This window comes from Lycium barbarum, chromosome 1, assembly GCF_019175385.1.
Source record: "Lycium barbarum isolate Lr01 chromosome 1, ASM1917538v2, whole genome shotgun sequence".
NCBI classification, from domain to species: Eukaryota; Viridiplantae; Streptophyta; class Magnoliopsida; order Solanales; family Solanaceae; genus Lycium; species Lycium barbarum.
Window position 1 is genome coordinate 139,686,725 of NC_083337.1, and position 17,366 is coordinate 139,704,090.

A 17,366-nucleotide genomic window follows, 5' to 3' on the forward strand; every position below is an offset into this window, starting at 1 on the left:
TCTATATTTATTTGGAGAAAATATTTATCCGAAATGGCCCATATTTCTGATCTTACCCGAAATGACCCTCTTGTACATTATTATACACTTTTATACAAGGTTGATCCGCTCCCGTAAACGTGTAATGTTGTATATCGTATGTATGAACATTATTGCAAGAAAAAAGTTGGCTATGCGAATGTATATTTAAAATATGACTACATAAATATAATATTTTGTACTAAATTGTATATTATTGAAATATCCCTTAAAATTACTACACTGGTTAATTGAGGAGTATGAAGAATTAAAATAGTACAAATCCATGTATTCTCCTCTATTCAATCCTGCCCATCTCACATTTTTCCCCCTAAAACCCAACTAAACCCAACCGACATTCTTGATTTCCGCCAGCTAACATTCAACATCGTACACAACACAATAAAACATAGTCCTTTGTCATAGAAGAATCTGGTAATCTCATCATCCCATGTCAACCATCTGAAGCTTTCACTTCAATTTCAGTAAAAAAATCTGAAATTTTATTTTATTTTCAAACAATGGCTACTCGTTTTGCACTCTTCGTAATTACCATCACTCTCACAATCCGGGTCACCGTCGGTGAGATCCGATCCACACAGATCCGATCCGATTCACGTTCCACTATCCCTTTTGACGAATTCGGGTACACCCATTCGGGTCGTTTAAACCTAACCGTAACCGACATCTCTTTCTCCAATAACCAGAAAACCCCAATTTCCCAATTAGGGTTTTTCCTTTGTACCCTAGACGCGTGGGTACACGTGCTTGAACAACTTCAAGAAGGTGAAATTCAGTGTCCACTTGAATCTAATCTTATAAAAAAAGTCTTCACTTTTGACCACTTGCAACCACAGGCGCGTGAGTTCAACGCCTCGTTTAGTGTATCTGATGCTAATCAGTTTACTCTTGCTTTTGCTAATTGTATGCCCAATTTGGAAGTTACTATGAATGTACATTCTGTTATGTATAATTTTAACCCCAAAAGTGGCAATCTTGATTTTTTATCAGCTGGGAAAACTGCACTTCCTGTTATATATTTGTTGTTTTTTATGGCGTATGTGTTGTTAGGGACTGTTTGGGTTTATACCCTTTATAGGAAAAGGTTAACTGTTTATAAAGTTCATTTCTTTATGCTCGCGGTATTGGTGTTGAAGGCATTGGATTTGTTATGTGAAGCTGAAGATAAATCGTATATTAAGAGAACAGGAACTGCTCATGGTTGGGATGTTTTGTTCTATATATTTAGTTTCTTGAAAGGGATTACGTTATTTACGTTGATTGTTTTGATTTGTACTGGTTGGTCATTTGTGAAGCCTTATTTGCAAGATAAAGAAAAGAAGGTTTTGATGGTTGTGATACCGTTGCAAGTTGTGGCTAATGTTGCGCAAGTTGTGATTGATGAAACTGGCCCGTTTGGTGAGAGATCGTATACGTGGAAGCAGGTTTTCTTGCTTGTAGATATTGTGTGTTGTTGTGCTGTATTGTTTCCTATTGTGTGGTCGATTAAGAACTTGCGTGAGGCAGCAAAGACTGATGGAAAAGCGGCTGTGAACTTGATGAAGTTGACATTGTTTAGGCAGTATTATATTATTGTGATATGTTATATATACTTCACGAGGGTTGTCGTTTATGCTCTGGAAACCATTACTTCGTATCGGTATCAGTGGACTAGTGTGGTGGCTGCTGAACTGGCTACACTTGCCTTCTATGTCTTTACTGGGTATAACTTTAGGCCTAAGGCGCATAACCCCTATTTTGCAATTGATGATGAAGAGGAAGAAGCTGCTTCAGAGGCCCTCAAGCTTGAAGACGAATTTGAATTGTGATCACCATTGTAAGAAGGCTCCAGAAATAAAACAATCTAAAGTGAAATGGCACGTGCTTTTTAATTTTACTCATAGATTTTCGTGCTGAGAAGCTGACCTCTCTGTTGTACAAATTGATTAACGATTTTGTCAGCAATTCAAGATATTGTGACCTATTAGTGGTATTCAAGATATTGTATTAGCGGTAGTCCCGATAGTTTTCTTTTTGGATAGTAATATGTTGAATGGATATGTCAATTTCACAATTAATATTATGCTCAGTTTCACAATTAATATTATGCTGGACTTTCCAGGAAGCCTTTTCTTTTAATAACCACAGAAAGTCAAGTTTCGGTTTGCTTTCATTTCCTTTGTTCTTATTTCTTAACCCATACTGATTTCATATCCTGCACTGATCTTTAGAGTTGATGTTGTGTACAGGGGAGGAGGGAGAGTATTAAGTTTTTTGTTTATATCTTATATACGTTTCAGGAAATCTATTAGATATGTATAAATATTTAATTGTGAACCCAGTAACTGTGATGAATATGGGTTCGATAGCAAATTCAGAACCCATGAACTTCAAATTCTGGTTTCGCCTCTGGTTGTATATGCTCTTCCAGAGGGACTATTACGCCCCTATTCACATTAGTTACTCTGTTTTCATGGTTATTAACATGTAGAGCTGTTGGAATATTGTTCTGCATATTATTGGCATCAATGGCCTTTGCTCGTTTGTTCTCTAAATTTGGCAGATCTTTTTGTTTTTTGCTGTATGAATGGCACCTTCATAATTTGGCAGAGTCTTGCTGGTTTTATAATCCCCTCTTAGCAGGTTATTAAGAGGAGATAAAGGTGCTACCAGACAGTGCTCTTGTTATTATTAGGTATAATTATCAGAGCATTTACGCATTGCTGATGTTTATCATCTCTGTTTGTGGCATCGCTTCATATTTTCTTCTAGCTATCATTGTCTCAAAATCATAGTGATGTTATTGCTTGCCTTGCTGGTGCCATCTACAAGCAGCTTGAGAACTGATGATTTACTTGGGTTTTAGTGTTGAAACAGCTGATGCATTTGCAACCAATAAAAACATTTCTTGCTGTTGCATCATTCTTGATACCAAAGACAAGGCTTTCTTCTCAAGGATCATAGATCTGATTCGCGAAGAATGCAGCATCCGCCTCATGGATTTGGTTTCCAGGTATTGTGGAGATCAGCTTGTTATTGGAGTCTTTTTGCTAATGTTCATGCCTCGAGAAGCAACTGTTGCATTAGTTAGGGAAGTTAAAGCAGATGTTGTTATACATTTGGAAAGCAGAGATGGTTTTAACGGACTTCATTATTGGAGCATTAGCTAATGCATGGTCTTCATAGTATTCATGGTTGCAGAAAATTTTGATTTGTGAGGTGTTCAAAGGAAATACAAGAGATCCCTCATTACGATAGTATTCAAAATGAGGTGAACTTTGCCCTCACACATGTTATGCAAGACATTATTGCTGGCTTATGTTCTAGTTTGCTCACTGGACTAGAAATTTTGAGGAAAGAAAAAAAACATTAGAGTTTCTATTTTGTACAATTGGATTGTTAGCACAGCTCCTTTTGTAAATTCATTTCAATGCTTACATGTACACAAGATACTCCCCTCTTCTAGCAGGATAGGATAATAATCCATTGGCGACTGGATACCCGAAAATATTTCTGGAAACAGGGAGAACTTTTTTACACTGGCTCTCTACCAACCCAAATTGAGTGGATGTATATAGAGGATTCAATAAGCTCAGGCTAGTCAGCTATAGTTTCTTATTGTGATTAAGTAATATAAAGAGAATGAAGAAGCGATAAAAATATATACAAAATATAGCCGAGAAGTAAACATGTGTCAAGTTTCAAACAATAGTCCACTGGGCTAAACTTATAGAAAGATCGAACAAGCCATACAAAAATTGCAAGGAAAGACAACTTACAATAAACTATGTAACTGGTGCTTTGAGTAAGCAAAACCAACACGTTTTCACGGTAAAGAAGAAGCAAATCAATCCTAAAAGAGAAACATGAAGGGCACATTAGTACATTGCTGTTTTCAGTTGTTCTTATCAAATGATATGTCAAGAATAAGGAACATCAATTGATGAAACTTACACAAGTTTTATTATGGGATATGGCACTATCACTCTTTGAAAGAGTGAGAAACATAAAAAAGGGAAGATTTAATATTTTTCTTAAAAAACTGTATTTTCTTTAAATATGAAAATAAATCTAGTTTTAAAAAACGGGTTTTCCACATTTTAAAAAAATAATTAACTTTTTCAAAATTCAGTTTTTTCACATTTTGACAAGAAAAACCCTTTTTCCGGATTTTATTTGAAAAATAAAAGTGTCCTACGAAAATGAAATCAAGATTTTTTAAGACATTTTAAAAAAAATAATCAAGTTTTCCATATTTTTAACAAATTCATTTTTCCATATTTTTAAAAAATTCATGTTTTCAGGTTTTTTTTTTTAAAAACAAATGGGTTTTAAAAAAATCAAATTTTCAATTTTTTTTTTTAAAAGGGTTTTAAAATTCATTTTTTTAAAAGAAAATTCAGTATTTTAATCCATGTTTTCAAAAAAAAAAATTAAAAAATGGGTTTAAAAAAATTATCAAATTTTCAATTTTTTTTAATTTTAAAAAACGGGTTTTAAAATTCATATTTTTAAAAAAAAAAATCAGCTTTTTATCTTTTAAAAAAAAATTGACACGTGAGCTGAATTTTTTAAAAAAAAAAAAAGAAAATAAATAAATACACATGTGGCAAGGAGATTGTATGTCACTCTCCCATATGAGAGTGGACATCAGCGTTTAAGGGAATAATTCTTCCGTTTTAAATAAGTTTAAGAGGGTAATAAGACCTATGGAAAGGTAAGGTGATACGGGGAATAATTCTTCCGTTTTAAATAAGTTTAAGAGGGTAATAAGACCTATGGAAAGGTAAGATGTGTCGTATCAAATTCGGGTATTGTTCAGGGAGATAATAGTACCTTATCCCTTTTATTATCTTGTCTTCTTCGCAAGCACCGTGACATATGCCAAGCAAAATTAATATTTAAAAAAATATGTCATAACCTACATAATTGCTAAAAATTTAAACTCAATACCGTGACTATTTTCCATGATCAACTCTCAAATGATGCTAAACCAACATCTTACCTAATTTAGAACAAAGACATTTTATTTATCATTCAAAACATACTCAACAAAGGAAATTATACTGTCAAATATCTCTATAATGACAGTGTTTGTCCGAAAATTTCGTGACTGCTATATTGAGGTGCTATTATGTATGTATAGTGACATTTGATGTGTGGATCTCAATGCTGACTGCTCAGAATGGGACATTACTAACTGACAAGAGACAAATTCAGGAGGAGATAATAGCTTTTTATAGATCACTGATGGGCACAACATGCAGTTCTTTACCAGCCGTGAATTTGCATATCATGAAACTAGGACCAGTCTTGCTCCATGATCAACAATTAGAATTGTGTGCACCTGTTATTGAGCAGGAGATTTATAGAGGATTAAGTGATATTGGAGACGATAAAGTACCTTTGGGTGGATGGGTATAATGCATTATTTTTCAAGAAAGCCTGGTAAGTGATCAAACTGGACATATGTGAAGCTGTCAAAGATTTTTTGAAACAAGAAAACTGTTGAGATCAGTAAATTGTACACCAGTTACCCTTCTCCCGAAAATTCCAAATCCAGCAAATATTAAAGAGTATAGGCTAATTGCATGTTGCACAGTGTTTTATAAATTGGTTGCAAAGGTTTTGGCTTCTAGATTACAGAAGGTGTTGCCCTCAGTTATTTCAGACACACAAGCAGGTTTCATACCATGAGGAAAAGTGGCAATGTAATATTAGCTCATGAGCTAGTAAAATCATATTCCAGGAAGAATATTTCTTCGAGGTGTCTAATCAAGGTTGATATCCAAAAAGCATATGATACTGTGGATTGGAATTATTTGCATCAGGTGCTTGGTTTGGGTTTCCCTAACAAGTTCACTAGTTGAATTATGAAATATGTGTCAACAGTCAACTATTCAATTATTGTGAATGGGGAGTACACAAGACCTTTTGATGCTGCAAGAGGTCTTAAGCAGGGAGATCCAATATCTTCATTCTTATTTGCTATTGTAATGGAATATCTGAGTCGACTTTTGAAGACATTTAAACAAGATAAGCAATTCAAATATCACCCACTGTGCTCAAAGTTGGACATCACTCATCTATCATTTGCAAATAACTTGTTATTTGCCAGAGGTGATGTTCATTCAGTTACGGGCTACAAGCTAAATTCAGTGCATTCTCAGCAGCTTCTGGATTACAAGCTAATCTATCCAAAAGTGCTATCTAGAGCTTGTTTGGATGGACTTATACCTATAAGTTGTAAACAGCTTATAAGCTAAAAAAAATAAGTTGGGGTAGTCTACCCAACTTATTTTTTTTTTACTTATAAGCTGTTTTCAGCTTATAAGCTGCTTTAGATAAGTTAAATAAAATGGACCCAATTGTTTTTTTTAGCTTATTTTAAGCACAAAATGACTTTAAACTGGTCAGTCAAACACTCAAAAAAGCTGAAAACAGCTTATAAGCAACTTATAAGCCAATCCAAACGGGCTCCTACTATGAAGGAGTAAATTTTGACGTGAAGCAGCCAAAAAAAAAAAAAAAAAAACAACAACAACAACAACAAGAAGTTCTGGGTTATAGCCAAGTAGAATTACCATTCAGATATTTAGGCATTCCTCTCGCTACAAAAAAAAACTCAGTGTATTGCAATGGAAGCCTCTGATTGATAAAGTGATGGCTAGAATAGCTTCTTGGACAGCAAAAAAGCTCTCATAAGCAGGGCAGGATTCAAATAGTGCAGATAGTAATATTTGGGATCCAAGCATACTGTGCTCAAATGTTTATCATTCCATCAAAGGTTATGAAGGCTATAGAGGCATATTGTAGAAGCTTTATTTGGTTGGTGGCTTGGGACGATGTGTGCTCCAAAAGCAATAGGGGGATTGAATCTGATAAACATGAGAAAAAGAAAAAGCCTAAAATAAGTTGCTAGGAAAAATATCTAGCCTGAAATGATAGCAGCAAGAAACAAAACACATTGAAGATAGGGAACAGAACATATCCTCTCCTTTCCTTTTCTTTATCGCTTCTCACATGTAGCAGGAGTGTCTCTAAGATAGTGAGTTGCTTACTGAGAGACAAAAGCCTGAGTTTTTGTCTTATGTGAGATTAATTTGTTTGATGACAAAGGTGATTTGTTGAGTTTAGTTTTGATAACCCTTTTGTTTTACTATTTATTTTATGCTAGATTGGTTGTTCCTCAACTAAGAGATTGGAGTTAGAGTCTCTCTTGCTCGTATAATATCTATACCTGAGGCCTTTTCTGTTTGTGATTTTGATTTATATGATTGTGATGGCGAATTTTGCAATAGCATCAAGCACGACGGGCATTGTCACTAACATTGTTGTTTCTGCTTATGAGTTTGGTTTTGAAATTTGAGTTTAATTTTTAGAACCTATTACATTCATGCCATGTAGGATGCCACCCAATATTGGAAAACTGTAGAGGAGTTCAGAGTATTGCCATGGCAAATGATACAAGCAATTGTCTCTTCTAACCAAGAGTACATAGGAACAACATTTTGATATATGTCAGATTCATACTTCCTGTACAATTTTTTTTCTTTGCACATAAAGAGTCAGTGCTTTCACATAGATAGAAAACATTTATATGATTACCAAACTGTGTAATATAATCTATGTTGAAACCCTCCAACGGTAGCGTGCGTGTATTTTTTATATGAAACTATGCTTCATCATGAAATAAGTGATATGAATACTCACTATTAATAATCAAACTCATTAGTCATGACGGATATCCTATATCATTAAACAGTTGCTCTAAAACACCTCTCCAAAAAAATAAAAATAGAATTTATAAGTTCAGTATGTTGGGCCCGTGCTGACACGCGTCATTGCGACCTAGTATAAGAATGATTATCTTGTTCATCATGAATTGCATACCATTTTTTTTTATTATTATCAAGAATTAATTTAATTGATCTTCGAAGCTAATTGGACGTAACTTATTTTATTTTTAAAGTAAAATCGAAATAGTTTAAAGGGTTAACTACACTAAATACCACCGTGACTCAATTATGGGTAGACCTCCTGTATTTTAAAATTAAACACTTACATCTTCAATATTATGAAATTCTATACTTACGCCCTCTATGATGTTATCCCTTTTCAAATTAAAAAAATCAAACCTTTTATATAATGGAAATTCTACGCAAATAAAACTTCATCTAACTAAGTATATATAAGATAATTTTGAAACGAAAAACATAAATAAATAAATAACTAAAAATAAAAAAGAGAATTTTTTATATAATAAATATTATAATTAAATAGAATAACAAATAACATACATATTTAAATAAAGTGCAAGAAAATTATTACTACTAATAGTTGGTAGTATATATTAAGAAATAATTTGTGTTTATTTTCCTTTTTATGAGTTACTAAAGTTAAATGTTTCAAAAAATATTTTGTTAAATTTTTAATTTCCCTTTTATGTAAATGTTTGATGGTAAAATAAAGGGAGTATATTGGTAAGTGAGCTATATACAATACAGGGGTGTTAGTCATACAAAATGCGATAACTTTAAGACGCTCTTGTTCAAGTAGCTAAGCGTTTGAATTTGATCGAAGACTACCTTAATTTCGCTATGTCTGCAAATCTTGGCGAAGTGTGGCCACTAAGGACAACTTTAACAGTGACCTGCCTAGGGTACCATGGCTTATGTTAGCCGAGGAAGAAGGCAATGATGACAGTTCCTGTCGAAATTTCTTCAGTCTCTATAATGGTATGATTTTGAAGAAGAGCATTCCGAAAGCTATCGAAAAAAGGTGTATGGGATGGCTTATTTCAGCGGGGAAAGACGAGGGTGAAATTTGTCTGCTACATCCCTTCTCCGGTGTCCAGATTGAGTTGCCACGTCCAAATACCACCAAAGGCTATCTTTGCCAACAGACTCAGGATCCATGGACCTTTTTTCACAAGGCAGTTTTGTCGGCTAATCCTTCTAAAACATCAGACTACTTTCTCATGGTCATTGAGGCAAATAATAAGTACCTCAGTTATTGGAGGCCAGGTCATTTGAGATGGACTAGGATTAAAGAAGAAGCGTCTCTTCTTCGTCATGTAGTCTACTTTAATGGCAAATTTTATGCCATTCGTTGGCTAGGCGACGTGCTAGTTTGTGATTTTACTGGTGGTGACCCAACTGAGGCTCAGAAAGTAGCTCAGTTGCCTCGACATCAGGTTGGAGATGAACAATACATTGTAGAATCACTAGGATCGTTATTTGTAGTTGCGCGACATGGTGGTCTCGTTAAGTCCAAGATTCCACTGATACCCGATTATGAAGTTTATGATGATGAGGTTGATGAGAAGCTAACTTTTGAGACAAGATATTTTCGGGTTTATAAGGTCGATTTAGCTGCTGGAAAATTGACAGAAACCAAAGAATTAGGAGACAGAGCTATCTTTTTGGGTGCTAATGCATCTCTATCAGTCCAAGCTTCTCAATTTCCTGGAGTTAAGCCAAATCACATTTATTTCACGGATGATAATTATGTTATGTACTGCTCATATTTAGAAGGAGGCGGCTTGGACATGGGTGTTTTCAACATAGCAGATGACACCATCGTGCCTCACTATAAAGGCAGTCGTTATACTCCACCAACTTGGGTCACACCAACTCTCTATTAATTTATTTTGAAGTCAAGTTTGTTATAGTTTTTGGCTACTTATTTAGATTTTACTACTTATGTCTGTTTCAGAAGGGAGCTGTAGGCTCAGTTTCCATTTTAGATATCTCTATTCTGTTTTGGAAGGTAGGCTAGAACTAAAAATTTATCTTTCTATCTGCAACTCTTATTTTCCTTGCTTTAATTGCTAATTCTGAGTTGATTTCTAGAAACAATTGCTTCAGATTCCTTCATACAGTGCATATTATGGTTCCTGATTTTCATTGTCATGAACACCTTATCATAAGTAGAATTATGAGTTCCTTTCAAATTATGTATTTGGAGAATGTTTCATTTATTTCTTCTTTTTGGCGCTTCCTTTTTCTTGTTGTGCTCCAAAGGGCTATTTGCTTGGAGGAGGCTTAATTTGAGTTGAGATTAGTTAATGAAAAGAAAGAGATGATGGTAGAGAGGGTTGAAGAGCCTTTTCACTGGGTCATAATAATTGTAGTCAAAGACTCAAATTGAAACTAAAAAATATAGAAGTCGTTGCATCTAGTGTTCATGGCCTGCTAACTATCTTAATATATTTATGCTGTTTGATACTGTTAGTTTCTTGAATTGTTCAATCCAAGGGTAAACACAGTCGAGTAGGAAGAGTGGCTAGGCGTTAAAGTTTCATGCTTAATGTCTTTCTGTTGACGCTGCTCTACAGGAGAATTTGGTCTCCAATGTCGGGATGACATCCTAGGTGAGTTCACTTCAAGCTTGACCTAGCTGATAATTTTAACAATATCTGTCTTGTCAAAAGTTCAGTTTCGTGTAGCTCTTGCTATGGAGACTTGAACTGGTTGATTAGCCTGAAGGGTAACTTTTAGAGCCAAAGGAGAAAACTACACTAATAGGGATTTTTTACATTTTAGAAACCATTTCCAGGTTGTTGTGAGTTCCTCTGTATAACACAATTCTATAACCTATAAGGTCCAACATATCTTGCTTCATTCAACAATTAAAAACTGCTATGAATAGCTTTCTTGTCAAAAAACCTTCTTTAGTGCTTTGAAGAATTTTGTTTTGCATTTGGGAGCATATGTTTAACTCGTGGATTCTCAAATTTAAAAGTTAGTGTCGACTTTCTTGTTAAGTTTGTCATAAGATTCTTGTAGTATAAAATTTGAGACACTGTTTTTTCTAATGCTCTACTTTGAAACTAAATTTGTCTGTAGTCTATTCATATAATTAGTTAATTGTTGGATATGCAAGATATAGTGCTTTGGTTCATGAAGTGTGCATTCTTGCAACTAGCTTTATGTATGAGCCAAAAGATGAATGACTGCACAGATAAAGGTGGTTACCAGGAGCATGCCTTTGTGCTTGTAGTGAGTAGCCGATGAACTATAGTTTTGTAAATGCTCTCTGCGTGAGGCTGCAAGCTCTGCTTTTCAATTGGGCTTTTATTCTGAGATTGTGATTAGGATCTACTTTAGTTACAAGAGGGCGTTAACCATTGCAGAATGAGGTCTTTTCTTACTTATCTATCATTGTCTTTTCTCTGAGGATAGGTTTGCTTTTGTTTAGGTAGTTGCAATTGGGGAAACTAACTTTTTAGCTACTAATTTAAGATAGCCATCTATCTCGAACTTTGTCACAGTGTTAAAGCCTAGTAAATAAGTGGAAAAGTTAGAGGGGACGGGCTCATTATTCTCCGAGCTTGAAACAGCCATGCTCCACTGATCCTTTCTCGGGAATTTCTTATTATCAGATAAAGCTTTGAACTGCTTCATGGCTCACGCTATTGTTTTTGTTTGAGGATTGAATGGTGTTTCTGCCACACCCCACCTTATGCTACTATCCAAAGCCAAAGCTACTTTAGATTTCGCGGATGATTCAGAGCCAAGAGTAAATTTAGCTTGGTTTTCTTCCCCTTTGAACTCTTCAAAATTTATGCTGTTAGATTGTCAATTCACCGGAGCAGAGCCAAGCACTTGTCGTGCAATAAGATTTAAAGAGTAACACGGGGTAAATTGAGTGGGAAAGCATAAAGTTACTGCTCCTTTTGTCTCATTTTATGTGGCATACTTACTTGGTCAATGAAATAGTGTTTTCTATTCTAGTCCATTCGTTGGGTGATTTCTGACTCTCACGTTCACATGCTGTGCTCATCGTTCAAGTCTGTGAATAGAATTATATGCTTCAGTTGCGTAGCTCAAATACCACATAGCTTTTTGGATGATTATGAATGTTAAGATTTGAGACAATAAATTATCTTCCTCAAGCACTCGCAATGAACATGTGACGTAGGATGAGTGTTTTGCGGATGGAGGTAGGCTTGGGAAAAGGGGATCATAAAGCAATTATAGATGCAAGTTAGCTCGGTCATCCCTAATTGAAATTTTTTTGACAGGGAGCAGTTTACTTTTTTTTCCAATGAAGGTTGTCAAAATATATTTGCATTAGTCGAACTAGTGGTTTTGAATACCGGATGCAAGAAGTTTAAAAAGAATCATACATCTGCATTATTTATCTCTCCAGTTAGGTGAATCAAGATTTGGAAAATGTTAAGCACCCAAGGTGTGATCTAATAGTTAATGAAGTGTGTTAAGAACTATGAGGCCTAAGTTTTAAATTGCAGTAGAGGTAAAAATACCAAGTGATTTTTTTTTATTGATTTTAATGGATAGAATTACCCGATACATGTGCTGATAGAGATAGCAAATATCACTTTAATTTCAAGGTGCATAAAAGTGTCCGGACACAAGGGTTAAAAAGAAAGTTTTGGGAAATGTTAAAGCTATTTCTTCAATCATTTGATGTGGCCTCCCTCAATATATAGTTACTCATTATATTTCTGTAACATTCTCAATCTTATGCCTCTGACATTGGTTTCTATTATGCTTTCTAATCTTCCTTCATTTATTTGGCTGATTATATACGTGCATTGACTTGGACAATGAAGATCCTCAAAAGTGAAATAGTTGCAACAGTGGAGACGGATGAGAGATCACGTGTCCTTCCGTTCATCAATATATATATTTGGCTGTTTGTTAAGGTCATGCCTATTGTAATAAGATATTTCATTTCTTTAATAAAAATGTAACGCCTAGAAGTTGAAAGCTATGGGTGGAAAAAGAAAAGACATAACTACATTATGTAAATCTTAAAGCAGTACAAATATGAACGTGTTGAGATGGCCGAGTTGGTCTAAGGCGCCAGATTAAGGTGCTGGTCCGAAAAGGCGTGGGTTCAAATCCCACTCTCAACATTTATTTTATACCTTTTTTTTACTATGTACATGAATTTGCAATACTCTTTTAAACGTAATACAGTCAAACCTGGCATTTGATATTTAGACAAACAATTAACTTTTTGTACTTTTTATGTTATAAACGAAAATAATATACTTGTAAATTTTAAAATTTCAATTGATTTTCATATCTCATAAATTAAAAATTGAAAAGACTAATAAATTACTACTAAATTCATAATTAGTTGTACCACACAGATAAAGAATTAAAATCTATGGAACATATATGCATTTTAAATTAATTGAGAATTTAAATATTTTAAGTTTTACGCAAGAACTCTACAATTGTAGGCTGTTTCGTAAATTATAGTATGTTACACCTCGTACTTTCAGAAGAATGCTCGACAGGTATAAGTACAAGTACGTGGAATTTTGAGCAAGAAAGTTAACTTTCAGATTTAAGGAACGACACAAGTATTAAGCATATTTATGGATAAAGGGATATATGAGATTGTACGTACCTATATTATGGTTATGAGGGTTTAAGATCATGTATAAGAAGTATCGGAAGGATTGGAGGTCGAGCGGGTGAAGAACGAAAATCTGGTCGAACTGGGCAGAATTGCCCTATGCGTTCGCGACTGGGCCATCGAAGGTTGCTGGGTGGAAACCGAAGGTTGCTGAGTAAGTCGGTTTCCACCGACTTTGTCACCCTATAAAAGGGGGAAAACCCTTCTTTTTTTTCATTCAAAACATTTCCCAAAATTCAGAAATCATATGGGGGAGTGAGGATATCTTAAAATTGAGGGTTTTGAGTGATTTTTAAGCGGCGGAGTATTAATCGAGGCTCGGATAATGCATGGTTATGGTTCTAGTATTGCTTTGCGGTGGATTGTGGCTTAGATTCAAGGTGGATATGGACGATATTGTTGTTTTAACAAGAATAAGGTATGAATCTCTCCTTATTAATATTACTTTTGTTTTATTCACGAAGATAGAGTGATTAAATGATCGAATAATAAAGTTGCGGGTTGAGAAATTGGATAAACATCGTGTGGGATGTTTCATGGAATATTTTGATATTGATAATGGTGTTGATGATGTTGGTATTGTTGTTGTTGTTGTTGATGATTGTTGAATTGACATTTCGGGCTAAGCATATAAACAGGAGAGATGCTGCCCGATTTTCGGCAGGATATAGAATAGTTTAATATGAAGACATAGCATAAGCATATAACAATGAGTCTAACGATAGTGCGAATCCTCTTGAATGTAGATTTACGAGTACGGACGGATAAGCGTAGATAATAGGAGGCTGCACAGGTATGTTAAGGCTCGTCCCTTTCTTTCAAAGGCATGATTCCTATGTTATGATTCCATAAATGTTTCCATAACCTTCTTGTTTTAAAAGGCTAGAAGTTCATGATTCTTAAAGCTACTTATCATGATAAAGATGAGAATGTTTCTATGATGATTACAATGATAATGATGATTTTATGTTTAAAGGTTCCAAGTTTATGGCTTTAATGCTATCATGAGATTGTTGAGGATATTTCATGATTTCCTTGATTTTACTCATTGTTGTTGATCTCACCTCATGAAAATTTTCCTTCGGGGTGAGATATAGCGATGATGATTGTTCCATAATATAATCGGAGGTTACTGACTTTACGTCACTCCGATAAAGTTGTAGCCTTCATATGAGCTTTCATACATGCTATTTACATTATGAATGTGTATATATTATGTTTATGGATTGGGTTGTACGTTCCTCGGCACTAACATATGATATTTATGGATCGGGCCGTACATTCCTCGGCACTAACATATGATATTTATGGATCGGGCCGTATGTTCCTCGGCACTAACATATGATATTTATGGATCGGGTCGTTCGTTCCACAGCAAAATGATACACTTTTGGATCGGGTTGTACGTTCCACATCACTAACATTTATGGATCGGGTTGCACGTTCTGAAACACTAATACTTATATTATATATGTGTGCTTGCGTACATATGATTTTAAGATGTACAGGTTATCTCTCCTATTCCATGTTACCTTTCATATCTACATATGTTGTTATTTATGCCTTACATACTCAGTACATTATTCGTATTGACTCCCTTTCTTCGGGGGCTGCGTTTCATGCCCGCAGGTACAAACGCTCAGTTTGGTGATCCTCCAGCCTAGGACTTCTACTCAGCTGCTTGGGGAGCTCCATTATTCCGGAGCTTAACACATTTTGGTACAGATCCTTTTGATATAGACTTATGCATATTTGGGGGTACGGCGTTTCCCTGTTCCGTCATGATTCACTGTGATATTCTTATAGGTCTGTAGACATGTGTAGGTTGTATATATGTTTTGGGCAACTATATCGACGTAGTTCGTTTTGGATATCCCCATATATAGTGGCAGCCTTGTTGGCTTGCATATTTTGTTATGTCTTGGTTAGCTGTGACTCCTCAGGAGACAGGTTCATTCTGATATATGACAATATGAGTCCACAGCATGTTTTTTTACAAATTTTCATATTGTCCTTAGTATCAGTTTGATTATAGCTAGCAGGTTCGTATACGAGTGTCCAGCTCGGGCACTAGTCATGGCCCATCAGTTTGGGTCGTGACATAGTCTCTTAGTGATAATATAACGCTTAAATTGACGAAGAATTTTATCTAAGCTTTCAGCAAAAGGAAGTTCAATAGCTTTCCTTGAAGGCTGTCTAAGTGCTTAACAGTTGACTCTTCTATCTCCAAGTGGCAATTGGTTGAGGCTCTTCATCGACACTTTTGTTGTCACGTATTTCTTACAAAATATTATTACACACTATTTGAGTATGGCTGTTATAAAGAGGTTATTTTACAAAGAGTGTACCGCTATAATTGATGTCATTGCTGTTATAGGGAGAATGTTGTTATAGAGAAGTAAAATATAACATGAAAAATCGATTCCGGAGAAAATCAAACCGTTATAGTGAAATGTCATTATAACGAATGTCAATTATAGAGAGGTTTGACTGTAATAACTTAATACTAATATTAGGGGTCGTTTGGTACCTGGGATAAACATAACAATCCTGGGATAAAATTTGGGATTAACTTTATCTGCAATACTCTTTTAAACGTAATAACTTAATAGTTAATACTAATATTAGGAGTCGTTTCGTACTTGGGATAAAGATAACAATCATGGGATAAAATTTGGGATTAACTTTATCTCATGTTTAGTTTGGGATACTAGCTTATCCCAAGATTAACTTAGTACAAATGGCGGGCAAGGCCGACTAGAGGGGTAAGCCACTAAAGCAATTGCTTTAGGCCCCCCCAAATTGAAGGCCCCAAAAAATTATTATTGTGTGTGATTTGTACATTATAAAATTATGAGTAAAAGGGGCTAGAGTTTATATTATTTTTTGAAATGTGATAGAGGTTATTGAAATAAATAATTCAAAGTTTATACTCTTTCCGTCCATATTTATGTAGCATTCTTTTCCTTTTAGTCAGTTTAAAAAAGAATGATATTTTTTCATAGTTAATAAAAATCTAATTTTAAACTTTTTATATTACATTAATTAGATGATTTATAGCCACAAAAGTTTTCATTGCTTGGTTTGGATCACAAGTTTCAAAAGCCTTTCATTTTCTTTTAAACTCCTTGGCCCTTGCCCAGTTAAATACCTTCATATAAATTAAAGAATAACAAACATTATGCAATTAATATATAAAAATGAACAAATTGATGAAGACTTTGATAATTTCAAAAAGGCGAAGGCTCTTGTAGAGTTGATTATTTCTTATAAGTAGTGGATTAAACCATTTTTTAACTTCAAGATAGACTTTAATTATTCTAAATATATGAAATTATTTTTGACATCTATTTAGTGGTATAAAATTAAGGTTGTTAGATCATGAAAACTTATAAAAATATTATCTTAACCGTCAATATATGTTTCTTATACAATAGTTATTAAAATTTTAATGACTATAGTTATTAAATATCTCTAACGGTGAAAACTAACATGTGAATAATCAAGATGCATGCAATATGGTCTGTATGCCATCTATACAAAAAGATGAAGAAAGGATTTGAATAAACATATATAAAATTTCATTAGAAAAATTTAAGGCAAATCGTAAAGGTTCGGGTTTAGGCAACCGATTCCGTTGAGCCGCCCTTGATGGTGGGATAAAATAATCCCATGAATATCCTCACTCATCTCATCCCGCAACTTAATGATTCTGTCTCATTTTGGAAAAAGAAAATGGAAAACACGTTGAGCCACCCTCTAGTTCACTATTTGAAACCAAACAAGCGGACGGCTGCTCATTTTTCCATAGATAAATATAATGTACGCCTCGTATTATCTTTGTCCCTCAGTTTAACGTAACTAACACGTGGCATCATCGGTCGAAAGAACCAAACCCATAAACAAAAAAACCCAAACCCGACCCAGAGCTAGAAAAGGATTCTGTTCTA

The 17,366-nt window shown here is 34.6% G+C and overlaps 1 protein-coding gene, 1 non-coding gene and 1 pseudogene across 2 annotated transcripts; all 3 read left to right on the forward strand.

Moving 5' to 3' along the window:
• The first annotated feature begins 303 nt into the window (after positions 1-303).
• Positions 304-2,125, forward strand: LOC132639856 (protein CANDIDATE G-PROTEIN COUPLED RECEPTOR 7-like). Its single transcript, XM_060356252.1, has one exon. It carries the CDS (start codon positions 540-542, stop codon positions 1,845-1,847), a length of 1,308 nt encoding a protein of 435 aa, XP_060212235.1. The 5' UTR covers positions 304-539; the 3' UTR covers positions 1,848-2,125.
• A 5,175-nt stretch (positions 2,126-7,300) lies between these two features.
• On the forward strand, positions 7,301-9,832 carry LOC132615032 (putative F-box protein At1g65770; annotated as a pseudogene).
• Positions 9,833-12,823: 2,991 nt separating this feature from the next.
• Positions 12,824-12,904, forward strand: TRNAL-AAG (transfer RNA leucine (anticodon AAG)). Its single transcript has one exon. It is a non-coding gene; the product is annotated as a tRNA-Leu (tRNA).
• Positions 12,905-17,366: the final 4,462 nt, after the last annotated feature.

Bases quoted from the DNA above. Each gene is read 5' to 3' on its own strand.
- LOC132639856 (XM_060356252.1), top strand. From the start codon at position 540: ATGGCTACTCGTTTTGCACTCTTCGTAATTACCATCACTCTCACAATC.